This window comes from Hemicordylus capensis, chromosome 3 (genome assembly GCF_027244095.1).
Source record: "Hemicordylus capensis ecotype Gifberg chromosome 3, rHemCap1.1.pri, whole genome shotgun sequence".
NCBI lineage: Eukaryota > Metazoa > Chordata > Lepidosauria > Squamata > Cordylidae > Hemicordylus > Hemicordylus capensis.
Genome location: NC_069659.1, coordinates 2750163 through 2778030, shown reverse-complemented (window position 1 = coordinate 2778030; position 27868 = coordinate 2750163). Strand labels below are relative to the sequence as shown.

The window sequence follows — 27868 nt, the reverse complement described above, 5'->3', positions numbered from 1 at the left end:
CTGGGCAGTATGAGAGCTTTAACAGCCCATAAGGTATCCGTGACCTGTTTTTCAAGTCTACATTTTGTAATTAAAACAGAATTAAAACCACTCTAACTGCAGACATCCTAATTGCAAGTGCATCGTGACCAGCCCCTGGAGATGCCCTACTGGTTTTCCCACCCCACTGAGTGGGTGAAGAGCTGCTCTATCAGTTGCCTCTTCAAAGGCTGCCATACCTTACCTTTAATTTTAACAGCAACAACAAAAATCCTCACAAGGGGACTTCCAAAAATTGATGCAACAGAACATCACTATCAGAAGATACCACAGAAAGGAGCACAACACTACCATCCTACAGTAATGACACTCCACAGCAGCCACTGGCACCAGCATCATCCTCTTAAAAGCAGCGGAAACCCCAACCCCGCCCCCCGTCACAAGTCAGCAGATCCTCAGTCCCCACCCCCAGAAAGGATCCCTCCCACCACCTGGGAGAGACAAGAGGGAGGAGGCCCCAGGGTTCCAGCCAGTGATCCCGCTAACAGGGATTCCCAGATGTTGTTGACTACAACTCCCACAATGCCCAGCTGCAATGGCTTTTGCTTGGGGATTATGGGAGTTGCAGTCAACGACATCTGGGAATCCCTGCTAGAGGGAATACTGGTTTCAGCCAGCCACTGCAACTGTCTCCCTGGCCACTGAAGGGGGATCTGTATTTACCTGGAGCAACGGTAAGCATTTCAGGGCATTGGCATCATCATTAGGTACTGGAACAATTCCTACCTTGCCCTGCAAGGCAGCTTACAAGGAGAAAACAACGTAAGAAGATCTCTATCAAGCACAATGATAGAGATAGACAACCAAGATGCAGCAGTACCATATATTAACAAGACGACAGGAATCAATGCAAAATACAGGATGCTGCCCCATACCAAGTCAGGCCTTGGCCCATCTAGCTCAATACTGTCTACACTGACTGGCAGGAGCTCTCCAGGGTTTCAGACAAGTGTCTTTCCCGGTCTGGAGATGCCAGGGGCTGAAGCTGGGACTTTCTACATGCGAAGGAGATGCTCTGTCACATGACGATGGCATCATCCCTGCAGAAATAAAAAGGAGCAGCAGGGGAAAACTTGGCTGCTTGGTTAGGAAGCTTATGGGGCGGGGGACACTCCAATCCCTCCCCCTCAGCCTAGTCTGCCCCATAGTATTGCTGGAAGAATTAAAATGAGGCAGGAAGAGGAAATACCATGTAAGCAGCCCCAAGCTCCTCCGGGGAGAAGCAGAAGGCAAAGGCAGTAAACCACGAGGCATCTTTTCAGTGGTGGCTCTCTCTCATTTCGAGCAGGAGCTGCCAGTCTGGGGTCCCCAGCTGATGTCGGACAACAACTCCCAACATCGCCAACACAATGGGGATGGCAGGAGTTATAGTCCACCATCTGAGAACCCCCGGATTGAGAGCAACTGTCCCTATTCAACCCAGTACAGCATCTCTCCATTGACTGTTGCCCATGACTTCAAAGCACTATATAGGTAATCTTTAAAATAACGAAAAGGATCAATGTTTAAAGATGTGGAAAACCCTCAGGTGGACTGGGGAGACACACTTCCATCCAACCCACTGCTCTGCCATGATCTGACAGCCACCACTCATACGCACTACCCTGAGAAGATGCCAGCCAAAGATAACCTCCTCCTCCTCATTATTATTATTATTCTCAGGTCTTTCCTGTCTGATTAGGTTGGTTTTATACTACTATTCTTAATCTGCCATTTAAAAATTCTTGTTATGTTTTCTCTGTGTACAATTGGTTTGATTTTTTTTACTTGCATATTGCCCTATCCCAAGGCTCTGGGCAGTGCACAACAAGTAAAATACAAGAACACACACCATTTAAACAAGCAGGTTAAAACAACATATAAACAAATTTAAAGCAATCCACAACTATTTAAAACCAATTAAGAATACCCGGTTCCAAGTTGTCTCCAGGCGTGCCAGTGGTAACTGGAGAGAGACCACTCTGGATGACCTCAACATGTGATGGGGATCATACAGAAGAAGGCACTCTCTAAGGTAACCCGGACCTAAGCCAATGCAACTGTTTGAGAACACCAACCCTACCTCACAGCATTGTTGAGAGGATAAAACGGGATCAAACCCAACCATGCCACCTGAACAGAAGATGTGTGGATGAAAAAGACAGCAAAATAGCTAAGAACAAGATTTTCTTGTAAAGATGGGCCGTGCTGGATCAGACCAAAGTGACTCCACTCAACCTCCCATTTCCCACATCAGCATTCCCCAGATGCTCTGTAAGCCCACAAACGGAAGCGGAAGGCAGACCCCGTCACCCACTGCTGCTTCCCGACAACTGGAATTCAGAGGTAACTTGTTTCGGATCCTGGAGGGCCCACATAGGCATCAAGACTAGTAGGCTTTGATGGACTCGTTCTCCATTAATTTATCCAAACCCTGCTTAAAGCCATCTGAGCTAGCAACCATCACCACAAAAATCTTTAAAATGCTTTCTCTAATCTCCACTGTGTATTTTATTATTAATAGAGCAATATGAGCAAAACTTTATTCAGTTATTAATAGAGAGAAAGCTGAGAAAATAATCTCTTTCTAGTCTAGATCAGTGTTTCTCAACCACCAGTCCACGGACTGGTGCTGGTCCGTGCGGTGTTGGGTACTGTTTGGAGCCAGCGTGGTACAGTGGTTAGAGTGCTGGACTAGGACCGGGGAGAACCGAGTTCAAATCCCTATTCAGCCATAATACTAGCTGGGTGACTCTGGGCCAGTCACTTCTCTCTCAGCCTAACCTACTTCACAGGGTTGTTGTGAGGAGAAACTTAAGTATGTCCATCACTAATAAAAATCCCCCCCCACAAAAAACAACAACACACAATTGGGCCGGTGGGAGCCACAGGGAGCTCTCTGGAGCTCATTTCCAGGCAGCCCTCGCTGCTGGATAAAGTTCATTTCACTTCCTCGAAATGGACATTATCCAACAGAGAGGGCTGCCTGGAAATGAGCTCTAGAGAACTGCCTGAAATAGTTTTTTGGGGGGTGCCAGGGGGTGAGGGGGGTTTCCTTACCAACTGCTGGTCCAGGAAACTGCACATGAATAATATACCGGTCCATTACTCCAAAAACATTGAGAAGCACTGGTCTAGATCATACTGATTGCAGGGTAATTTCAGATAAATTACCTTTTATTTACTAAAGTTGATGTTTCTTATTTTCAATCTCCCACCCACCCCCCACTTATCAACTGACAAAATATCAGACATGTCCAGAATACCTCAGACTGCAGCAACATGCAGATCACTCTCTGGGACTGTATATATTTATAAATACTGTATAATATGGTATTTAAAAGAATGTCTTGGGGTTTTTAAAAGAATTTTTAATGTGCTAACTTACCAGGTTTCGTTTTATGTCTTTGAAATTACTATGTAAGTTTAAATAGGATATTATTTTTATTTAAAAAAAAAACACCTATTGTACATATTTCGGTTTCCCAAGATTTCTATTTCTTCTCCTTAAAAGGATTTTTCCATGACTCTGAAATTTCTAGAAATGTTACATCTTGAGCAAGAGCATTAAAATATTGGCAGTTTTATTTTTGATTCCTTTCCAAATGATCCCTAGCATGGAGCTTGCCTTTTCCAAGGTGATACAAATACAATCCTCAAACTCCCTCTAATTGAGCAGTCCCATCTGGCTCCTCCTCCAAGTCAAGTGTATTTTCAGCACCAGGCAAAGACCCTTCTCATCTTTGCTGCTGTTTTCCTGATGTGCCATTCTGCACTGTCTTCTTGCCATCCTATCATCACATTTGATTTTTGTTGTTTTTAACTTCTGTTGCCCAAGACATTCACACCAAAGTGGTGGCCTGTTAGAAATCACCATGCATTACAAGCCACATCTGAGGCTCTCCTTTGGGTCTCCCTGCCTTCAGAGAGAGAGAACCAAGAAAAGGCACCCCACTTGCAGAACTCTTACCCCAAGAAGGCTCCCTCCCCCGCCGAGACACACACGCGCTTTAAAGGCTGGTTCATTTGCCCCAGAGGCCACTTTCTTTCCCAAAATGTTAGTTAAAATATTATTTAAATGTTGTTTGTTTTTTGCTTTATGGATGTATTTTAACGTTGGTGCCTTGAGTCATTGGTTGTAGGCAGAATAAATATGCTAAATAATAAATAAACAGTGAATTTCCTTTGCAACACTTGAGAGTGCCACGGGGACACGATAACAAGACGACAACTATAACAGCTGCATGTTTTTGACTCTGAGCCTGCTTCTGCTTTTATGTTCACATTTGTTCCTGTACTCCATCCCCTATTGAGATATGTCTATCCCACCTTTTTAGGAGGCTTCCAGGATACTCGGGCAAAAGCACAAGACAAAACTATCTGTCCTAGTGGAAAAGTGGAACTACTCCCAAAGCAAAGCCTCTTGAGGTCTCTTGGGCTTCAACTGTATACGGTCGCCCCTCGCCAAACGCTAGGGCTCATGATGTCGAACGACAGAGAGTTTGTGTGTACGTGTATACACACACACACACACACACACACATATATATTCACACACACGCGCGCTTAATGATAGCATTTTAGAAGCCGGGGTGGCCTCCTTGAGCATCTCCTGCTGCTGCTGCTGCCGCCCCCTCCCATCCCCCCGCCCCGCCCCGCCTCGTGGTTTCTGTCACAGGGTCAGGGTTAGTTCTGTGGGGTCTGCAGTCCCACCCGCCCCCAGCCCCCTGCCGCGCCTCGGGCCGGCCCCGCCCCCTGCAGCCCTATACGCGGCGCGCGGCGGCGGGCCCGGCCGGGAGTCCCACGCCTGGCATTCCGCCGCCGCCGCGCGTATCGGGGACACGGGCAGCTTCAGAAGGGCGCACTCCAGGAAACGGGCCCCGAGCGAGCGAGCGAGCGAGCAGGCCTCTTTCCTGACCGCCTGAGGAGACTGTCATACTAGCGGCGGGGGATGGAAACACAAAATCCAGAACCGCCGCAGGCGCCCGCCCGCCCCCTTTCCCCGCCCGCGGCCTCCAGGCGTGAGGCGAGGCCCGCCCCCGCACCTACCTGGCCGTGGCTTTCCCAGCCGCCCCCTGGCTCGGGCAGGTCGGACCCCGACCGTCACTCCCCCTCCAGCTGCGGCCTGTCCCGCGCCGATTCAAGCGGCTGCCCCCCGCGCCCCCTCCCGATTGGCTGCCGTCTGACGGCGCGGGCGACAGTCGAGTCCGGCGGCGGCGGCGCCTCCGACCATAGACTCGTAGGCTAGACTGAGACGGAGGGCTCGCCACTCAACTTCCGGTTCCCTGGGCCTTTCTCCCCTGGGGCGGAAGTGAGACCTGCCCATAGAAGTCAAAGCGGGGGGGGGGTGTAACGCTGCGAGGGAAGAGGGTTCTCGCTCAGACCTGACGTCGTGTGGAATTGCTTTAAGCTTTTCTAAAAAAAAAAACAAAAAGAAGTGTTCCGGCCTTAAAAGTCTCACACATTTATTTTGACATATAGACACACAGAAGGAGGTCAATGGGCAGAAAGAAAAACATCCGAGACCAGTCGGGCCCTTAAATGTCTCCATTTCCCCACCTTTCTCTATCGCCATACCTACCTGTGGATGAATTTACTGTTGGTTTACAAAACAAATATAATGGGCAAGACGTTTCAGCGCTCCCCCGCCCCTTTTCAGCTGTTCTGATGTGATAGGAAAGGTGCAGTAGGCCCAGCACACCTGTATAAGTGTGCCAATGCATGTGACTCCAAGGGAAAAGCTAAAACGAATGCCAGATGAGAAGGACCAATGCGTGCACCAGCGCGACAAGGATGCATTCATTTCCGAATGCCCAAAACAACGAATGCCAGAGAAGGGCCATTGACAATCCCTGTCAATGGGTTCCTTCCAACGGTTGGCCTTTAGCAAGCCGGAAAGCTCTGGGTTGTCCTGGAACTGACAGTAGTCGGACCATATATATGAATTCCACCAAAACCATCGCATATTTCACACGAAGCTATCTGGGCTGAAAAGAGCAGAAACTCCTACCCTGGTTGCTGCTACCTGATTTATTCTGGGCGGCTCTCGCTTCCTTCAACGCGATCTGGAAGTTCCCTTCGATCACTCTAGTACTTTCTTCTCTCTACGGCTTAGACCTGATGACGTTCTTGCCTCCGCTCGGAGAAAGCGAACTACGCTGCCCGGCGGCCCTCGCGGGGTCGCGTGGGAGGAGGGTGAGTGGGTCGATGGGAGTCGTAGTTTCCCCTCGGCGGCCCTGCCTTTCGCCTGGTTAGAAAACTACACGCCCCGGCATGCCGTGTGGCGCCTCAAGGAGGTGCCCGCAGCGTGCTTCTGTTGCCATGGCCACCTCCCTTCCTTGGGTGTTCCAGTGTGTGGTGGGGCAGAAGCCAGCAGGGGCTCGGGCGCTGGAGGCGGCGGCAGAGATGGTGAGTGCAAATTTGTCCACTTGCTTGTGGTTTAAAAGTGAAATCTGTGCAAGGTGCACGAGTAAGTGTGAAAGTGGCTGAAAAAAAGGTGAGTGCAAAAAGTGAGCGTTCCTGGCGCTGACACGTGAAAACCTGGTTTGCACCTGTGAAGGTGAGTGGAAGATCGTTGCAGGTAAACTGGCTAATGTGAAACCTCACAAAGGTTTCTGAGCTCCCGTGCATGAGTGTGGAAACCTGGTAAAAGTTTATACTGTGAATCTGTGCAGTGGGGTGTGCACATGTGTACCTTTGTTTGATGCACATCTGCACACGGAGGCCCAACGTCCGTGTAAAGAGTGTGAAGACTTGGGCAGAATCTGGTTAGTTGGCGAGTTCTTGGAGTGTGAAAACCTGTGCAAGAGTGTTTAGAGTAGAGAACACAAGTGTCCCTCAGCACTGCGAGATGTGACAGTGTATGTTACGTTCAAGAAGTGAAATTGTTGTCTTTGAACAACAACAATCAAACAAAACTTGCCTTCATTTATTAAATGAATCTTTGTGCCATTAATGGCTGGAACAAATCTTGCACCTGATGTTTGCCGGGAACTGCTTGTGCCAGTTCACACACACAGTCACGCCGCTTGCATCGGTCTCTTGCCCTTGGGAATTTGCATTTGGCAGGGTACTAACTATAGTGCCCTGCCCTGGTATACCTTTTTCCCCTTTTGCACAGAATTTTGTAAATAAACAGTGAGGGTTTCTCCCCACTTCTGCAAGAAGGGAAATGTTGCTGCCACCCCATTCAGATAATCTGACCCAAAACTGCAACACCGCTCCTGAGCACAAGAAGTGCACCCTGTTATCATCCACAGGGCAGAGATGTTTCATCACCTTTTGCAGAAATATTCCTGAATAGCCAAGAGCATCATGAATATCATTGATTAGGGACAGGCTTGCTTAATTCATGAATCGGTTGTGATTCTCGTCTGCCACTTGCAGTTACTTCCTGTGTGTTTCAAAACATATTTCTTTGACTATAGGGCTATGCAGATGTTACACTGAACATATCTGCATTCAGTGCACAGTGTGCACACGTCAATCTGTACAGTTGTTGACACATTGTGTTTGCTGCGTGCACCGGAGAATGCACAATCTGTATGCAGCTGAAGAGTCCCGCCCCTTCATTCACTTTTAAGAGAAAGGCATGCTCAGTCAGTGACACAAAAACATGTACACACACAGAGAACAGATTTGCACTCATAAAGTATAGTATGTGAAGAAATTAACTATTTATACCTTTTTAAAAAAACACCTGCAGACGATATTGAAGTTACCCTATAATACTGGTACATTACCAGCTATTAAAAACCCAAACAAGGTCTTGCAACATTTCCAGACTTGCTTGGGTTAAACTTTGGCAGATCTCCAAGATAAGATTTAGAGCCCCTGGTGGCGCAGTGGTAAAACTGCCGCCCTGTAACCAGAAGGTTACAAGTTCGATCCTGACCAGGGGCTCAAGGTTGACTCAGCCTTCCATCCTTCCAAGGTCGGTAAAATGAGTACCCAGAATGTTGGGGGCAATATGCTAAATCATTGTAAACTGCTTAGAGAGCTTCCAGCTATAGAGCGGTATATAAATGTAAGTGCTATTGCTATTGCTATTAAGGAAGCAAAAAAAGCCCTGCTGGATCCAGCAAAAGGGCAATAGCAGCAGCAGGGACGCGGGGTGTGTGTGCGCCAAAGGAGGCACAGCTGCCTCTGTTTCCTGGCAGCAGCTCAGATTGCTCCTCTCTCTATCTGTCTCCCAAACCTGAGAGCTGTGCTGCCTGCAGGCTGGCTATTCATCAGGTAGAATGGCTGGCCATTCTGCAAGCCCACGCAGCTCTACTTGACAGATGGCCAGCCTATGAGGAGCACAGGAGAGAGGAGGGTGCCAGTGGTGCTCTTTGGACTGGACTTCCAGGCAGAGGTACAATTCCCCTGCAGACCTGGGGGGCCTCCAAATGCTGAGTGGCCCACCTGTGCCATGCCGGGTGGCCAAGCCTGCTGGCGTGACTTGCACGAGCGACATCCGGGCAGGCAGTGAGGGCTGGCTCTAGGGCTGCCTACCCTGCCCAATTCAGGCAGCAGATTTGGAAGAAGATTTGCTGCCCAGTAAATTGGTTCCCGCCACCTCTGGCACATTTCTCTCTCCTTCTTCTGCTGTCCCTGCCTTCTGAAGAGTTTATTTACTGTGTTTTTCCCCCATGCAAAAATGTGGTCTGTGCAGCATAGGTCAGTGGGAAGTTTCTTGTTCAGAATTCCTTCTGAAATTAACAACAAAACCACCTTTCCCTGAGCATGTTCTGGTGTAAAAAGTAGTGCATTCCACTAATTTAAGTGGCAGGATTGTCCCTACAAAATGTAGTATCTCTTTGCAAGTCAGTGGGAAGTATATTACTCAGAATCTCTTCTTTAAAAATAAAAAATAAAAAAGATTTTCCAGCTCTCCCTGAACATGTTCTGGTGAATATGTTCTGCTGTAGGTGCATTGCAGCTTCTCTCGTGGGGGCAGCAGCAGGGCCCCCAAAAGGCATTTAGGTCCAGGTGCCCAAATTACCTAGTTGCACCTCTGGGAGCAACCCAAGCTGCGTCAGCTCAGCTGCCCCCCTGGCTTGTTAGAATGAGCCACTACTGCAAAGTGGCCGGTGGGGGGGTCTGTCTACTCTGGCATCCTGTTCCCCATGGTAACCAGCTAGATGCCTCCAGCCAGCTCCTGAATAAGGCATGAAGGCATTGGGCTCCCACTGTGATTCCTCCCAGCAGCTGGTAGAAGGCCCAGCCTCCCCTTCCTCACCAACAGCTGCAGAAAACATGTAGAGGCTGCACATCGGCTGGCTCCACCTGGAAGCTAATATCCCCCACCGTCCTGGGGCAACCTCCAAGAAGGCCTCTCTTACACAGGTGATCAATGCTACCCCAATCTGAATCGCCCTTTCACATGATGATTCTGCAGTTTGGAGCAGGGGTGGGTAGAAAGTAGAGCAGGATCTCCTGGGAGATCAGCGGATGGTCTGCAGTCGCTTGGCAAAAGTTTCATTCTGACTCCCCGCTGTTTAACCAGAGCAATGGCAAAGCAGCCTTTTTGCAAAGTTTAAATTAGGTAGTTAAAATCCCTGATAGGTGGTAACTCAGATGTAGATTGGTACTTGTAGATGTAGGTCATCTCAGTGGCTGGTTCATGGGGTGCCCTGGTAGTCATCGTTGACACCAACCTCAGATGGACATGTTGCATCCGGCTTTGCTCCCAGCCAGTATTTTGCATCTAGCTCCAGCTGGTGGATCTCAAAACTGTAGTCAAGGGCAAAGTACAGTGGTCATCCTGCAGGGCTGACATCTGCCCGTGCCTAGTTTAAGCTCTCTGGAGAGGAGTTAGCAAGGCTGTTGCAAAGGCATGATGAAGCAGGCCGCCTCCTCCTCTGATCAGCCACTCACTGCAACTTTGCAACCTTGTAGAGACTGGGAGCCACCTGGGCAGGGACCCCGTCCAGACAGGACACTCTTGAGTGACTGGAGGGAGATGTGCCCAGCAGCCTCCCCTCTGCAGCCTGCAGCTGGCCCCTTCCTTCTCCTGCGCGATGTGGGAGGATGGATGGGGAAATGAAGCAAACATCCTTTTTGGATGGGAAGTGCTTTTGCCCGACGCCGAGTGTGGGCTTGTCTGCACAGCAGCAGCCTTTGGTGAAAGAAGGGCCCTGTGGGGATGTCAGATTGTCAGCGATAGAACAGACATCAACCAGTTCCAGCTGCTGCTAGCAAAGGAATCTGTTTAGCTCTGTGGAGGGAAAAGGAGAGGAAGCAGCAGGGAGGGGGAGGCCCTCCGGGATCAAAGTGAGGGGGCATCTCCTTCTCGGGGGAGCCTGCAAGGAGTCGCTTGCTCAACATCCCAGCCCTGCTGTTGGTTTCCATGCTGCGTGGATGCCTTGAAAGGGTTTTCTGCTCCTGCTGATCTTGTACTGCTCTTAGTGCTATATGTTGCAATCTCCAATTGCCTTTATCTCTTTCTGTTTTAATGTAGTTTACTATTTGTTGCCTTGGGTTGTTTTTTTTAGCAGGAAAGGTGGAATATCTTGTACCTTCTTCACTAGGGTGCTAATGAGGATAAAAGGTTTGCCCTCCTGGATAGAGCCAGATGTTGCATTGCCTTGCAGTTGTTTCCCCTGCTCATACCTTTCACAGTCAGCAGGTGCTGGTCTTAATAGCCACATGGGCTATTATTATTATTGATAGCCCAGAACCATCCTGGTCCTGCAGGGGTGATGTGTACAGAAATGGAGCTTCCCAAGGGAGGGGCTGATAGATGTCGCCTTGCCCTATGACTGTGCAGGTGCTCGGTCAGAACTGGCAGCAGATCCTACAGAACTCTGCGTCTCCTGTTTTTATTACAAGATCTGTCACTCTTTGTGCATGCAGAAAGAGCCTCCTACTTCTTTCTGGCACAAACTCTGATCCTTCTACTCTGAGGATCAAAGACCATATGAAGAAATGCGCCAGACCAAAAGCTTGGTCTTGGCTCACTCACAGCCAGCTGCGTACCTTAACCTGGATCGGAAGCCGGAGATGGCAGAGATAGCCGTCCTCAGCCTCCAGTGGTCAAAGGTCTCCTGTTCTGGAACATGATGGTTGTGCTTCTGGATAGTAGCCACCAACAGACCTGTCTGCATATATTCCCAGCCCAGGGGTTCTCAGACTTGGGTCCCCGGATGCTGTTGGACTACAACTCCCATCATCCCCAGACACTGGGGACTCAAGGTTGAGAACCTCTATCCTGAACCTTTAAAAGTCATAAGACAGTAGCCATCCCAACACCCTGTGGCAACCAGTGCAAGAGGTTAATCAGACATTGTGCAAATAAATGCCCCGTTTGTTTTCAAGCTGCTCCCTCAGCGTTTTAGTGGGTTTCTTCAGGTTTCTGTATTTTGCAAGAGAATCCAAATAGCTTTTTCTTCAGCACACACCATGCTGTCCTTCCTCAATTGACACCCCTCCCCTGAAAGAAGAAAAATCCCCAAAGCTCCAGCTGCCTAAGCCAGCGATGGCCAAGTCTACTGTCCTCCTCAGGCAGTAGGGCTGGGAGGCCAGAAGTGTGGTGGTGTGAGCCAAGTCCATTGCAAGCCGTCAAGGTCCATAATCAAGTTTGCAGTCAGGGTTCCTTCGCTATGGAGTGTGTGTCTGTGTTTGAATTATGGGGAAAGAAGTAGGGAGGCCCTGAATGAAACCCCCCACCCCCACCCCCGTCTTCCCCCAATTTCAGCCAAATCATGACCCTGAGCCCGCTGGTCATTTGGATACTCGCACACGTGACATATAACGTCCAAGAGAGAGGCAGAATATTGGAAGTCTGGAATCACTCTGTCTGTTTATAACTCGAAAAGGATTTTATTTTCTGTGCCTGGAACCACAGACAGACTTTCTCACCCACACCTTGATTAAAACTTGGCAGGGTCGTCCAGAGAGGGCAGATAAGGGAGGGCTTTGGGGCAGAACGAGCTGCCAGTTTAGCCATCCCTCCTGTAATAACTCTTTCTGCATGTTTGGTCAGCCCGATAGTAATCCTGGGTTTCTTTCTTTCTTTCCCTCTTCTCTGTCGATCTTCCCCAGGCGGCTTCTGCTGTATCCGTGCCCAGGTGGGTCATCTTCACAGAGTTGTGCTGTATAGAACTGCATTAGGATAATAAGGGGTTGCTTGGATAGGAACAGAGGAAGCTGCCTCCTAATGAGTCAGACCATTAGTCCATGTAACTCAGTATTGTCTACCCAGACTGGCAACAGCTTCTCCGAGGTGGCAGGCAGGACTCTCTCTCAGCCCTTTCTTGGAGATGCTGCCAGGGAGGGAACTTGGGACCTTCTGCATGCAAGCAGGCAGGGGCTCTTCTTCCCAGAGTGGCCCCATCCCCTAAGGGGAATATCTCATCTAGTCTCCCATTCAAATCAAACCAGGGTGGAGCCTGCTTAGCAAAGGGGGCCACGCATGCTTGCTACCACAAGACCAGCTGGCCTCATAATTCCAAACACTGTGCTTGCTGTGGCTTCTCTTCTTCACTCCCCGCTGCAAAGCGATCTTTTGAGAGAGCTGCCTGCTCTCTGACCCAAGATCTTTTTCCTAGGCAACAAGAACCAGTTCAGAATCTGTGTCAGTATGTGTGCGTCATGAGAACTAGGTCTAGGCAGCAAGAGCTGGGGTCCTAGGTACGCTCAGGCCCTGACTCTTTACCCAGAGCTCTCCCTCTGCAGGGAAGGCAGCCACAAAGGCCTCTGTTGCTAGAGCCAGTGGGAGGGCAGAGCAGAGGTCGTCTGGCTGTTGTTGGACTACAACTCCCATCATCCTCAGCTTGGCCACCCCTGGGCTAGAGAGACCCACTCCAGATGGCCCGGCTGCTGCAGTTGGACTAATGGGAAGGACTTGTGTGTCGAGCGTATGAGAATAGGCCCCACACACCACTCCTAAAAATGCCCTGAGAGCAGAGATACCTGTGCCAATGCATCCATGAAGTTGCTTGGGCTACCCCCAAGGTTTTATCTCCTCTGGCCACACGCATACAACTGATGCCCTGATACAACAAGCCACTGTGTCACCTGATGTCACACAGCTTCACATATACACGGATGGGCTCTGAGCTGTCGGTGACTGACCAGGAGAGCGATCTTGGGGAGATCGGGGTGGACAGCTCGTTGGAAGTGTCGACTCAATGCCTGGCAGCTGTGAAAAAGGCCAATTCCATGCTAGGAATGGAAAATAAAACTGCTAATATTATCGTGCCCTTATACAAATCAATGGTGTGGCCACATTTGGAGTACTGCGTACAGTTCTGGTCACCATATCTTAAGAAGGACATCATAGAACTGGAAAAGATGCAGAAGAGGGCAACCCAGATGATCAGGGGCCTAGAGCACCTTCCTTGTGAGGCAAGGCTACAGCATCTGGGGCTATTTAGTTTGGAAGAGAGGCAACTATGGAAAGTCATGATAGAGGTGTATAAATATTATTATGCATGGAGTGCAGAGGGTGGACAGAGAGAAACCTTTCCCGGTCTCTCACAACACTAGAACCAGAGGTCACCCAAAGAAACTGAAGGTTGGGAAATTTAGGACTGACAAAAGAAAGTACTTTTTCACACAATGCATGATCCACTTATGGAATTCTCATCCACAAGATGTGGTGACAGCCAACAATTTGGATGGCTTTAAGAGGGACTTGGACAAATTCACAGAGAATAGGTCTTTCAGTGGCTACTAGCCTGGTGGCTATAGGCCACCTCCAGCCTCAGAAGCAAGATGCCTCTGAATCCCAGTTGCAGAGGAGTAGCAGCAGGAGGGAAGGCTTGCCCTCAGCTCTTGCCTGTGGGCCTCCCAGGGGGGGTCTGGTGGGCCACTGTGTGAAGCAGGATGCTGGACTAGATGGGCCTGATCCAACAGGGCTCTTCTGATGTTTTGCTGTGTTCCACCCCAGAAGTAGCTGCTTCATGTTAAAGAGTATTGGCGAGAGCTGAGCGGGAATCCCAGGTGGCTCCAGCTGCTACTACCACTGCCTCTTTGGCATTTGAGCAAGGTTTCTGAGCTTGTCAATATCACTCGTTCCACCCTGTTTCAAATTTAAATTAGAAAAGCCCCTTTATGGTCCCCTAACGTTGGGCCCAGCCCACGATTTGCACGGCACTCCTTGAAACAGAAAGCAGTTGCTGCGGAGGAAGAGCCTCCCAGGAGGGATGTCCTTCCACCTGGCACACAGGAGACTTTTCTGGCGGAGCTGCCCTTCAGCCTACCCTCTTGCAAATGGCAAATCTCGGGGGCCTTGATGTTGCTACCACCACGGCATTTGTCTTTGGGGGCGGGGGTGTCTGAAGGCCCCATACTTCGATTCCACCCCCAACCTTGACCTGCTTGGGCAGCAGTAGCGGCTCCTCCTAAGGAGCCAGTGGGGCCCCAGGAGGAGGCCGCTCAGGTTGCTCCTCTCTCTTCCGCCCGGCCTGCAGGCTGCCGATTCATCAGGTAGAGCTGCGTGGTCAACCATGTCGCTCTATCTGACGAACGGTCAGCCTGCTGAGGCAGTGCAGCTCTTGGGTAGGGCAGGAGAAAGAGGAGCAACCCACGCTGCTTCCATTGGCACCCTGCTGGCTCATGAGGAGGAGCCAGGACTGTTTGGTAGTGATGGCAGAAGCAGCGGCAGCCACCCTGCGTACCCGTGACCCTGCCAAGAGATGTGAGGAGACCAAACCCGCCTGCCAGTTTGAGGAAGTGTTGAGCACAGAAGAGGTGGGACCGCTGCCCTCTGCTGGAAGGAGGCACAGCAAGGGTGCCGCCAACAAAGCCCCAGACCGCTGCGTCCTCTGTGGCAGCGTGGGATGGGAGAAGCGTGTCCCCGTCCCAGCACCAAGCGGGGCTGGTGGCTAATAGGGGCAAGCACTGGGGTGTCCAGGGGAAAGCGAGATGCGCTTCCCCTGCATCTGGATGGTGCTGAGCTTGCACCTGAGCTCTTAGGGGCCCCATCACTTGGAACAGGGGCGGCCAACCCGAGGCTCTCCAGCTGTGGTCAGGCTACAACTCCCATCGTCCCCTGCCACAGTGTATCGCCCCCTCTGTGCTCAGCAAGATTGCCCCTAAGAGCCCACGAGCAAGTCCCCAGAGCTCCTGGCATAGACCACTCATCCTGTTTAGCTCCACAGCCACCAACCGAGAGTCTCTAATTATTCCCATTTCCTATTTGTTTTTAAATTGGAAATGTTTAGTTAGTCTTAGAACGCAAAGCAAACTTACAGCCTCCTTGGAGAGCCGTTCAGCGTCCTCCCATGAAGAAGGGAGGAGACAGCAAAGCAGTGGGGAGGAAGGGGAAGTGAAGGGAGCCACCAGAGACCCCCACCAGTGGGGTGGGACTCAGGAATTCCACTTCCCAGCATTCCAGCTGGAGTCCACTGGCTGTTCCCCTGCACCACAGCCTCAAACCCGAGACTCTCTCCCTTGATCCCCCGTTTATTGTGGCTGGGGGTGATGGGCGTTGTAGTCCAGCAGCAACTGGCAAGCCTCAGGTGGGCAGACCCTGAGCTAGATGGAGAGTGAGGTGGCGAGAGGAGGATTTGCCCAGGCTGCCCACTCCTTTGCAGCAGCCCAGCTCCCTCGCTCACTGGATGCCAAGGCAGGGCCTGGGTTGGGGTCATCAAAGAGGACCGCTTTGAGGGCCTTCTGAGCGACTGGGGGGAGCCACACGCTCAGAAGACCCTCCTGCCTTTCTTCCCCCCACTGGAGTCCCCACCCCACCCCCCCACACACACACATTGCCAAGAGGCCTTGCTGACCACCTCTTTTCACTCTGTGATTGTGTTTTGCTAGCACGACCGCGAAGATGTGCGCCCAGTGGAATTACAGTAAAGCCGCCTTGCAGGCTCCTCCCATGGATTTCTCCTTCCGGGGCATCAGCTTCATGCAAGGTACGGCTGCTAAGATCCATCCCTGGCTCTGCCTCCTGCCTGTAGTGCCTGCCAGAAGGAGGGGGTGTTGGTCCGCCTGTGCACCATTCTCCCCTCCCCTAGAGGTGCATTAGTTTTGCCTGCAGGGATGTTTTTATTTTAATTCTTGCTTATTTTATTTATTTTTTATGGTACACCGCCCCAAACCTCTGTCTCTGGGTGGTGTACACCAACATAAAACAAAACAAATTCAAACCACAGTCCAGTTTAAAAGCTTGGGTGAAAGAACAAGTCTTTAGAGTTGTCAGCGATGGAGAGGTCCTTATTCCAGCAGGGAGCACATTCCAGAAACTTGGAGCAGCAATAAAGAAAGCCTGCCCCTGTGTAGCCAGATGAACCTCTCCAGATGATCTCAAGGGGCAATCGGGCGCCTGGTGAAGAAGACTCTTAGGGTCTCACTGCTTTTCTACCCTTAGTTTTATTTTTGTTGTTCTAAAGACTATAATACAATAAATAAGCAGTAAGAAACAACAAAGAACTGAACATAGGAACAGAGAAACCTTCCGTATACTGAGTCAAAACATTGGTCTGTTGAGCTAAATTTATTTTTATTTTATTTTATTTTAGCATTTTTATACCGCCTTTTGTTAAAAGATAGCCCCAAGGCAGGCTATTGTCTACACTGACAGGCAGCAGCTCTCCAAGGTTTCAGGGGAGGCCATTTCCCAGCACCACCTGGAGATGCTGCCAGGAACTGATCCGGGGACCTTCTGTCTGCAGTGCCCCTGATGCTCTACCACTGGGCTGTAGCCCCATCCCCTGATGAGTAAATGAATAAGAAATTATGCACAGGAGACATTTCAAGGAAATGATGGATTTTGGGGAAAGTGCAACCACAAGAAGATAGCAGAGATGCACTAACAAAGTGGGGATTTGTGGAACTGCGCAAGAGCACCTTTGCCCAGCTGTTCCCATGAAAATCAAAGCCGCCTCCTCCTACGTGCACAAGCGCCCCACAGAGTGCAGCCACTTGCAATGTCCTCCTGCAAGTGTCTCCATCATCAGGATGTCAGCCGTTGTCTCACACTTTATCTCAGCCCAGGGGGGTCTCAAACAAGGGCCCAGATAATTTATTGTGGCTGAGGATGATGGGAGTTGTAGTTCAACAACATCTGGAGTGCCCAGGCTGCCTCCCTCCCCCACCCACCCCACCCCATCTTAAACCATTCTTAACAAAACAAACAGCTGGGTGTGAACCTGTACTTTATCATTCCAGTAATTAATTGAGAAGGGGCCAGTTAACTAAGCAGACTGTATCCCAAACCTTAATTAGCCATTCATTCCCAGGTTGGTGGGTTTGGATTTTGCCAGGTTCTACTCATTACCAATCTGGCAGCAACTAATAAATGGATAATTAATTGTCAGTCTTCCCTTCAGACTGTTATTGCATTGCAAAATAGGGCAGTTAAATGTTCTAAAAATAAGTGACAACTAGCCATTTCCTCAATGTTCTTAATTACTTGTCTCAAGTTTTTATTTTTGGACTGTTTCAAGACACATGAATTGCATTCATCCCAAGACTTCCACAGCTCCAGGAGGTATTTTGACAGGCTGGGTATATATGACTTAATCTCTATTGGGTTGAATATCATCAAAACCATGTTTTCTGTGAATTTTCTTTTAAATTGACATTCAGTGTAAATTTGTTAGGGAACATCCCATAACCAATCCCATGTGATACTAGATAGAGCAACACCTCATTTTTACTGATGTCTGCTCTTTTCTGTATCTGATTTATCAAACTGTTTGCACAAGATACTTAATAATAATTTTTCTTTGTCCTTCAGGTGTTACCTGCTTATGTCTTAATTGTGTCATTGTGGTCCATCCCTTGAATAGTTTCAATATGTGATTTCATTTCAGTCATCATGGAAAGATTGTGAATTGACTACACTTAGAAATTTAATTCAAGACAGAATTACGTGTAATCGATTCATATTATTTCCATAACTGCATATCACCCAGATCCTTGTTTTCTAATTCCTTATGATCATAATAATTTTTTAAAAAATATTTTAAGGTGATAAGTTTAGGATTATCCCGGGAGGGTGGGGTTGATAATCCAACCACATTTGGGGACCCAAAGTTGAGAGACTCCGGACTAACCCCTGCTCCACAACGCTTTCTCTTAATGGGTTAAAAACCGTGTCGGGGGCATCGGCTGGCCCAGGGTTCTCCCGCTTGGGTCCCCAGATGTTGTCGGACTATACTCCCATCATCCCCAAGCACAGTGGCCTGAGGGATCATGGGAGTTGCAGTGCAACAACATTGGGGTGGGGACCCAAGTGGGAGAACCCCTGGGCTGGTCTTCAAGGTTGGTAACCTAGCATCTAGTGCCAAAACAGGCATATCAAGGAAGTTGGCAGACTTTGTTGTTCTCATCACACTGCTGTACATCCAGGGCAGCAAACTCAAGAGGGGTTGAAAGAGCTGCTGGGTAATATCTTTTTATACAGGGAAGCACCAAGCCACCCTTATCTAGGGACTGATACCGAAGTCCTTACTGAGATCTTGGGAGGTTTATTGGCCCCTATGAATCTTATCATTTCTTGCCACTCTGTTGAAATGGATGTTGGTGCAGATAAGGGAATGTTTAGAAGCAAAGATCATATCCAAGGCAGGACATTAAGTAAAATTGCTACCTTAAAGATTAATGAAGAAAGTTTATCTAGATTGTTCTTCACTACGTGCATGCACATGTCAGAACATGTTTTGCTATCTATATCCTATATGATACGTATTCCAAGATATTTTATTGATGTTTCTTGCCAGGGTATACTGGGCATGTTAGCTATCCAGACCCTCATCTCTCTGGACAGATTAAAATAATTCATTCTGCATTTCCAAAATTAATATTATAACCCCAAATCCTGCAAACTCATTAATGGTCTTAATTACCCAAGAGAGTTCTCTGGATCTAAAACAAAATTACATCAGGTGCATATCAGGTGATTTGAAAATTATTTTTATTGACTTCTAATCCTATGGTGCCTCTTTTCTTCCCGATTGAAGTGGCCAAAGGTTGGACTGAAGCTGCAAGCAGAATTGGTGACAAAGCAATAGCATAGCTTTGATGTACCCCTCTAGATATTTGAAAATTATCTGAACTTAGCAGCTATTTTAGCTTTTGAGCTCTTCAACATAGAGCAGCTCAGAGGACGCAGGCAGGGAGGCCTCTTCCAGCCCTGGCAGTCGTAGGCATAGGCATAGCCAGCAGACCACCTGCAGGTGGCCGCCAAAGGGCTGCCTTTGGTCTAGGACTGGGTGGGGGGAATTATAATAGGGTGGAGTTGGAGGTCTTGGTTGAATTTGGTTAATCCTCCTTGTATTGTGTTGTGCCAGGACTTTTGTTATAATGTGTTTGGGTTCCCTTAGGCAAGGTGATGAGGGAGTTGCGTCATCTGGAGCTGTTACTGTTGTGGTGGGGAATAGAATAACTGGCGTTGGCAGAGCAGCTGGATGTTACAGGGGAAGGGAAACCAGTACTTTAGTAAATGTTTCCACTTCCAGCTGTCCTGTGAGTTTTCTGCCCTCGGGGAGCAGTTCCAACTTCCCACAGAACCTGGCCATGCTCCTCTGCAATGCCAGGTCGGTTCAGGATAAGACCGAAACCATCCATGACTTGATCATGGATGAGGGAGCCGACCTGGCTTGTGTAACTGAGACCTGGATGAGGGAGGCTAGTGGCCCAGTTTGGACCCAGCTTCTTCCACTAGGCTACTCTGTTGTGGAGCAGCCTAGGGGAAGTGTGTGTGTGTGTGTGTGTGTGTGTGTGTGTGTGTGTGTGTGTGTGTGTGTGTGTGTGTCCCTAAGAATACCATCTCCTTACCAGGGCCCTGTGCAACATTTGACTTACATTGAGTGTGTCTTTCGGAGGCTGGCAACTAGGGATAGATTGGGGATTCTGTTGGTGTACCGTCCACCCCACTGCCCAAATGACTCCCTAACTGAGCTGGGCTCGGAGTTGGTGTTGGAGTCACCCAGACTTTTAGTGCTGGAGAACTTCAGTATCCACTTTGGGACTGACTTTTCTGGTGTGGCTGGGGAGTTCACAATGGCCATGACAACTGTGGGCTTATCCCAACTAGTTTCAGGACCAACTCATGCTGCCAGTCACACAGTCGATTTGGTCTTTTGTTCAGATCAGAGGGGTGCTCCATGGGTGGGGGATCCTGTGGTTTCCCCATTGTCATGACAGACCACTACCTGGTTAAGGTTGGTTTCACGGCCACAACCCAGCTCTGGAGAACCTTTTAAGATGGTCCGCCCAAGATGGCTGTTGGACCCAGTAGGATTCCAAAAAGCCTTGGAGGGTTTTAATGTTGGTCCTGCCAGTGATTCTGTGGATGCCCTGGGGGGAACCTGGAATAGCAAACTCACCAGGGCAGTAGACATGATCGCTCCTAAGCATCCCTTCCAATCTGCTTTAAGAGTGGACCCTTGGTGTACTAAGGAGTTGTGGGGTCTGAAGCAGCAAGGAAGACGACTGGAGCACAAGTGGAGGAGAATTCAGCTTGAAATTGACAGGACGCAGCATACAGCCCATTTGAAGGTGTATGCGGAGGCAGTGCGTGCAGCAAAAAAACAATTCTGGTCTGTACGCATTGTGTTTGCAGGTTCCCGTTCAGCAAAGCTGTCCCAGGTTGTGAGGAGTTTGATTCAGGCTCCTTCCAGTTCCAACCAGTCTCCAGAGACTTTGTTCTGCTGTGATGCTTTTAATGGGTTCTTTGTGGACAAAATTTCCTGTATTCGGCCAACTTGGACTCCACTATTTCTGCAGAGTCTATTAAGGTGGTGTCCAGCAATCCCTCTTGCAGTATTAGATTGGATCAGTTTCCATCTGTGATGCCTAATGACGTGGACAAGCTGCTAGGGGCGGTGCGGCCTACCACTTGTTCTCTGGATCCTTGCCTGACTTGGCTGCTTTTATCTAGCAGGGAGATTGTTGGAGATGACCTAGTTAATATCATTAACTCATCGCTGAGGGAGGGTAGGATGCCTCCTTGTTTGAAGGAGGCAATGATTAGACCACTTCTTAAGAAGCCTTCCCTAGATCCCTCAGTGATGGATAATTATAGGTCGGTCTCCAATCTCCCATGGTTGGGCAAGGTGATTGAGAGAGTGGTGGCTAACCAGCTCCAGGCAGTTTTGGAGGAAACCGATTATCTAGATCCAGTTCAAACTAGCTTTAGAGCGGGCTATGAGGTTAAGTCTGCCTTGGTCGGCCTGATGGATGACCTTTACCAGGGAATCAACAGAGGGAGTGTGACTCTGTTGGTTCTTTTGGATCTCTCGGCGGCGTTTGATACCATTGACCATGGTATCCTTGTGGATCGCCTGGGGGAACTGGGGATAGGAGGCGCTGCTTTGCAGTCATTCCACTCCTCTCTCTCAGGCAGATTCCAGATGGTGGAGCTTGGTATGGTTCCTCTTCAAAACGGGAGCTATTATATGAAACCCCTCAGGGCTGCATTCTGTCACCAATGCTTTTTAACATTTACATGAAACCGCTGAGTGAGTTCATCAAGAGATTTGGTGCAGGTTGTTATTAGTTTGCTGATGACACTCAGATCTATGTCTCCTTATTAGGAAGTGGCACTCACTCCCTAAATGCCTGCCTACGGGCAGTAATGGGCTGGATGAGGGATAACAAATTGAAGCTGAATCCAAGCAAGACAGAGGTGCTCATTGTGAGGGATTGGAATTTGAGGGATGAGTTAGATCTTCCTGTGCTGGATGGGATTACACTCCCCCAGAAGGAACAGGTACGCAGCTTGGGAGTGCTCTTGGATCCAGGCCTCACCCTGGTATCTCAGATGGAGGCTATGTCCAGGAGCGCTTTCTATTAACTTTGGCTGATTCGATAGCTGCATCCATTCTTTGAAGAGAATGATCTCAAAACAGTGGTGCATCAGCTGGTAACCTCCAGGCTCGACTATCGAAATGCACTCTACCTGGGGCTGCCTTTGTACGTAGTTCGGAAACTTCAGTTAGTTCAAAATGTGGCAGCCAGATTGGTCTCTGGGGTAACCTGGAGAGACCGTATTATGCGTGTCTTAAAACAGCTGCACTGGCTGCCAAAATGTTTCTGGGCAAAATACAAAGTCCTGGTTATTACCTTTAAAGCTCTGAATGGCTTGGGTCTGGGCTACCCTAGAGAGTGCCTTCTTCAGTATGATCCCCATCTCTCATTGAGGTCATCTGGAGAGGTCCGTCTCCAGTTACTACTGGTATGTCTGGTGGCAACTCGGAACCGGGCCTTCTCTGTAGCTGCTCCTGGCCTATAGAATTCACTCCTGACAGATATCTGCAGTTTAGGCTCGCTGTCGGCCTTTAAGAAAGCCCTAAAAAGTTACTTGTTTGGCCTGGCCTTACAAGACTTGTAAAGTGTTTTTTAAAGTATTTTTATTGGTTTTAAATGGTTTTGAATTGTTTTCAGCACTGCATTTTACATGCTGTGTTCTTGTGTCTTTTTAAACCACCCAGAGCCTTCAGATGGGGTGGTTTATAAATGTAATAAGAGACCTTGTGCATGCAACGTAGTTGGTCGAGCACCAACAGATTGTAGCAGGTTCATCTAAAAACATTGGTGGCAAGCCAGGTAGTGAGCCAAACACACTTTGTGTGTGCTTAAGAGCACTCCTCACTATTACCTGCTTCCGAGTTAAGAGATCCGGTGCTATTCAGCCCACCCCAGGCCTCACAGGAAGCTCTGCAACACATGTCGAAAGAGTGAGAGAGAGAGAGTGTGTGTGTGTGTGTGTGTGTGTGTGTGTGTGTGTGTGTGTGTGTGTGTGTGAGAGAGAGAGAGAGACCGACCGACCGACCACAAGTGGTGGGTTCAGCCTCTTCCTTTCTAGTTGGCCTAAACTTGGGCTCACAACCTACCTACCTACTCCAGGAGTGGTGGTGTTGGGACTACAGCTCCCATCATCCCCAGCTGCAACTGCAGCTGAAGATGATGGGAGCTGTAGTCCAGTGACAGCTGGGGAGCCTCTGGCTGGCTCCTCTGTCAGCATGTCTAGCAAATGCTCTTGCTAAAGCGACATTCTGCTCTTCCCACTAGACATGCTGACAGAGGAGCCCCGCCCTGGCCTGAAGCCCATCAAGGTGACTGAAGAGGGCCGGCTGCTGACACAGGCCGTCCGGCTCAACAACAACACACTCAGCGACCTGACAGACTTCACAGAGATCCTGGGGAAGCTGCTGGAGTATCCTGAGGAGATCTATTGGATTGACCTGTCCTTCAACGACCTGCCCATCATTGACCCGGTAGCAGAGACCGTTTCCTGGGCTTCAGGGTGGCGGGGAGGAGAAAGTTGCTCCATGGATTCTCAGCTTGGGTCCTCAGATACTGTTGGACTACAACTGCCATCAACCAGCTGGGGATGATGGGAATTGTAGTCCAACATCTGGGAAGCCAAGTGTGAGAACCCCAGCAGTAACTCTATATGGTACCCTTCACACAGATCACAACTTGTATTGAACAAATAAAATAGAAGGGGGGAAAAGGCCATCAATGGCTTTTAGTCATGTCAGCCAGTTGGGACCTCCTTTGCTCTAGCAGCTAGAGTTTCGCCAAAAGCCTACATATTTTTGTACAGTGGGAAACAGATTTTCAAGCACACTGAAAGGTGTGTGCACAGAAGAGAACGGCCATATTAATTCCTCTTTTTATGTTAATTCCTCTTCTAAGCCTACGCCTTGCCACCTTCTCTCCAGGTACTGACCACCTTCTACAACCTCCGCACCCTCAACCTGCACGGAAACAGCATCCAGCATCTGTCTGAAGTGGACAAACTGGCTATCCTTCCAAACCTGCGCAGCCTGACTCTGCATGGCAACCCTGTGGAAGAGGAGAAGGGCTACAGGTAACAGCTATCAAGCCCAAGGGGGGAAAGAGAGGCTGGGGTGGTCCAGGGCTGCTCCAGCCCAGCCAAAGCTGAGAATGTTGTAGTATCTGCAGCATCTTGGCATTTGCGAATGTACCCCCAATGACCACCAGTTTAACTGATGTTGGCCACATTCTCCTGAGTCAGACTATTGGCCCGTCTAGCTCAGTATTGGATTCCCAACCCTGGATCCACAGATGGTGTTGTACTAGGAGTCCCATCCTGCCCAGCCACAATGGCCAAGACCTCTGTAGTCCAACAACAACTGGGAACCCAGGATTGGCTGCCCCGGTCTACAGTGACAGGCAGCTGCTCTCCAGGGCTGCACACTGAGAGCGTTCTTTGCCCAGCCGCACCTCAAGAGGCCAGGGATGAACCTAGGACCTTCTGCCTGCCAGGCATGAACTCTGCCACTGCTGAAGACAACAAAACAGTTGTGAAGAAAAAGCACACATTTGTAGTTGAGCTACGTGGCACATTTCATAGCAGTTATAGGAAAAGCATTCTCCTGCCCATTGCAGGCAGTGCCTCTTCTAAGATGGCCCTTGGCATCTACAGTTTTAGAAGTACTTGAAATTCAAAGTAATTTTTAAAACTGCTGCCTAATCAACTAATCTGATTATCAACTAATCAGATTAAACACATTTGTAGTTAGGACTGCAGAATAAAGTAGTCAGGGCCAGTGCACCGCTCTCCAGTAGGGATCCCTGCCCCTCCTCTTGATGAACAGAAGCAGAAGTATGAGAAGTCAGTTAGCAGGGCAGGCACCCAGTCCACGATCCTGGTAGATATATGCTGTTAATTCCATTGGCAAAGAGGCAGCACAATGGTTCTGCAGCAAAAGGCATCCTTTTGTCCTCTCTTGGATGCTCCATCTCCCACAAGGCGTGCCCTATGGGAGGACAAAGGGCCCCTGCCTCTTCTCTGATGGTGCTTCCAGGCCAGCCCTTCCAGGAGGTGGGAGGGGTAGTTGCCTTGGGCGGCAGCAGCAGCAGCAAGCACCTTCCTGCCCCTGGGCCTTTCCTCGCTTCCTTCCTCTGCTTCCCTCTCTTCCCCCGATGCAAGCTAGGAATGTCCCTGCCTGGCTTGGTGTCATCGCCCAGGAGGGCTCCCATGCTGCCGCTGCCGCCACTGAGCAAAGGACAGCAGGATGGTGGGGAGGAAGAGGAGGCACCAGGCTTATATAAACTTTCTAATATAAAGTTAAGCACTTTCAGTAGGGAAATAAACTTTTTAAAAATCTGTTTGATTAATGAGGTCATCCTTAAAATTACTTTAAAAAAATGATCAGATGTTCCAGTTCTAAAAATAAGAATTTGTACATGCAGGGCTAGGGTTGTGGGAGCAGGACGATGGGAAGGATCGAGCAGTTGGGGGGTGGGGGGTGGAGAGCAAGAGTAAACAGGAAGGGGGCATGGGCTCTTGCCAAGGACCCCCGGACCAGGAGGTGAGCAGCGAAGGCTGTGGAGCCAACTGGGCCCCACTGCCTCAGTCTGGCTGGCTGCCTGTTCAGAGCTACTGGGGGCAGAAAGAGAGGAGGGTAGCCAGAGCATCACACCCCCTGGAGTATGCTGTCTAGCTGCCAAATGGCAGTCCTGTTAATCCAGTTCCTATTAACCCATTATGCTGCATGAGTGTACAGATGTCCATACGCATACATGTGAGAATGAGGAGTTCTATGAGGAAAACAGAGCCCCATCCTGTTGGGGGCAGAGGAGTGTGCTTGGAGAGCCTTCATGGAGCCCTTTTGACCTGAATTATGCTGATCCTTCTGGAGACAAAGTCTTTCCCGTTCCCTTTATCTAGCAGGACTGTATTCTGTTTTGATTCAGTCAATAGGCCCATTCACACATTATGTCCACCACTCTTACAAGTGCTCAGTATACACAGGTACAGCCATTCACATGCAGTGTTTACACAGCTACGGAAGCACACTCCCCAGCAGTACCCTGCCTTTGAAGGGCCTGTGTCCAGGTTCACTTTTAAACGGAGCACAGCTACAGCACACATGAACAGTGGCCATTGAAGAATTAAAAGAGCTCCTCCCACCCCACCCCCACCCCCTTTTGTTCAAGAAGCAGGAATATGGCTCACTGGACAGCAGGAGCTCTTCTCCCTCTCCCAGAAACGGAACGACAGGCCGAGCCAGATCGGAAGGGCTCAGAGTGGCCCCGGACGCTGTCCCCTATGGCACAGCTGCTGGGTCGCCCGTATTCATTTATCAGATTTGTACACTGGCCCAAACTTTCCTCTCTGGGCAGTTTACTGCTTGCACCCTCCTCCTTGGTGCCAGGCCCGGCAGGCACCACAGCACTGCGTGTGCCCTTTCCCCACCCTTACATGCCACTAAGCTTGACTTCTGATAACACTTAAATGGTTTTAATGGTCTTTAAATGAGTTTGAATATTCTTTTTTTAAATTGCAAATCGTCCTGAGCCCTTTTGGACCGGCAGCATATAAATGGAAGTAGTAATAGTAGCAGCTGCTTACAAGCAAGCGCCACCCTCACTAGCTGTAGGGGACATTTACATGTGCGAGGAGAGCCGTCCTGCCAGGCTCCCTTCCTCGGTCTTGGCTGGTGGAAGGAATGGTGCCACCGCTGTTCCTCTGTGCAGCCAGGGAGGGCCTACTGACCAGTAGCAGCTTCACAGGGATGCCAAAGGAGGGAGCTCAGGTGGCTCCCCTCCCTCCTCCGGCAGAGCTGCACACTTCACTACTTCCCAAAGTAAACTGGTCTACAGTTGCAGGGCAGCAACAGCACCCGGGTCTCATGCCTTCGTCCAGTAGCAGCTCATCCTAATGAGCCAGGGTGGAGCCAAAGGACGCAGCTCAGGTTGCTTCTCCTCCCCCCCGCCCCCACTCCACCCGAGCTCACTGCAGGCTGACCTTTCATCAGGTAGAGCTGCAGAGTTAACTGTGCAGCTCTGCCTGACGCATGGCCAGTCTGCAGGCAGCTGGGGGGGGGGCCCCCGCGGGGCAGGGAGGAAGGAGCAACCCCAGCTGCTGGGAAGCAAGAGGCAGCTGCGCCTCCTTTGGCCCCCACCAGGTACTGCTGCTGCCCTGAATGGCTTGCAGAGACTGGAGGGAGGCAGCCTGCGAATTGTCCAGTTGAGGCCCCAGGCCCCGTTTTGCCCTCTGAGCCTCCAGCAGGAGTGACCGCGCCTCTGTGCCTTCTCCTCAGGAGCTACGTTCTGTCCACCCTGCCGCAGCTGAAGTCCTTTGATTTCAGTGGCGTGACGAAGCTGGACCGCTCGACTGCCAGTGTTTGGAGGCGCATGAACATCAAGCCCAAGAAGGTCAGGAGGAGGCCAAAGGACTACTGACCACCGCCCAACGGCTCTGTGCAGCCCAGAAGGGGCCAACAGCGGCAGAGGTGCTAACTGGGTGTGGAGAAGGTGCCTTGGAGGCAGCGCCCTCCTTTCCAAGCAAGCAGCAGAGCGGCTTCATGTGGCAGGGGATGGCCACCAAAGTTCAGGGCTCACTGGTCGCAGGGAGGCGGGGGCAGAATACAGGATAAGTAGCGCTCTGGGCAATGTCCATGTCAAATAAAGTGTGCCAACCAGTCTCCACCTTCCCACACAGTCGTTTGGCTTGTGTCTGTTCTATGCACACCACACAGCCACCAGACCCATCCCGAGGGACTCCCTCTCTGATTCAGAGGCCAAGCAGGAATCCAGCTCTCTTGGTCACAATGGAAAAACGATGCAGGTGCACCAGTACACTGGGGGCAGGAACAAGGCAAAACTGTTCTCTTCCTTCCTCCATCCCCTCCTCCCACCTCCAGCTTCGTAGCATTGTGCCACCCACCCCCACGCCATTCCACACTGCACAGCAGGTCGGTACCCCCTAGTGTGGGCTTGTGCACCTACCCAAGTTCTGACATTTCAGGTTGTAAAATTCAACTACCGTATGCCCTACACCAGGGGCTCCCAAGCTCAACTCCCCAGGTATTGTTCACTTATTATATTTAACTATGCTTAACCAACACACTAGACATTTAGACTGAAGGAGTAGCCTGTTAGCAGATGGGCAGACAGGTGGGAACACACAGTCCCCAAAAGCCACCTCCGA

At 49.9% G+C, this 27868-nt stretch overlaps 2 protein-coding genes across 9 annotated transcripts in view; one reads left to right on the top strand and one right to left on the bottom strand.

Annotated features, from left to right (window-relative positions):
• NUMA1 (nuclear mitotic apparatus protein 1) overlaps positions 1-6122 on the bottom strand; it is a 108105-nt gene extending 101983 nt beyond the window's left edge. The window contains exon 1 of one of the 3 annotated variants that reach the window (XM_053305352.1): positions 6029-6122. The gene's annotated coding sequence lies outside the window, so the exon portion shown is untranslated. Of the gene's footprint in view, positions 1-5067; positions 5228-6028 lie in introns of those variants that run through there. The other 2 variants (XM_053305354.1, XM_053305350.1) reach the window with 2 other exon arrangements.
• A 23-nt stretch (positions 6123-6145) lies between these two features.
• Positions 6146-27374, top strand: LRRC51 (leucine rich repeat containing 51). Of its 6 annotated transcripts, none has more exons than XM_053305357.1 (6): positions 6222-6426; positions 12046-12071; positions 15769-15866; positions 22972-23177; positions 23628-23776; positions 27027-27374. In XM_053305357.1, exons 1-6 carry the CDS (start codon positions 6292-6294, stop codon positions 27118-27120), a joined length of 708 nt encoding a protein of 235 aa, XP_053161332.1. In that variant the 5' UTR covers positions 6222-6291; the 3' UTR covers positions 27121-27374. The 6 variants fall into 6 exon arrangements, with proteins under 6 accessions (XP_053161336.1, XP_053161332.1, XP_053161331.1 ...); XM_053305356.1 differs by having other exon boundaries at positions 6234-6426; positions 26979-27374; XM_053305359.1 differs by lacking the exon at positions 6222-6426 and adding an exon at positions 9240-9348 and having other exon boundaries at positions 26979-27374.
• The last annotated feature ends 494 nt before the right edge of the window (positions 27375-27868 follow it).

Bases quoted from the DNA above. Each gene is read 5' to 3' on its own strand.
- LRRC51 (XM_053305356.1), top strand. From the start codon at position 6,292: ATGCCGTGTGGCGCCTCAAGGAGGTGCCCGCAGCGTGCTTCTGTTGCC. The intron at 6,427-12,045 runs GTGAGTGCAAAT...GATCTTCCCCAG, and splicing joins TGGAGGCGGCGGCAGAGATG to GCGGCTTCTGCTGTATCCGT. The intron at 23,777-26,978 runs GTAACAGCTATC...CCTTCTCCTCAG, and splicing joins GAAGAGGAGAAGGGCTACAG to GAGCTACGTTCTGTCCACCC.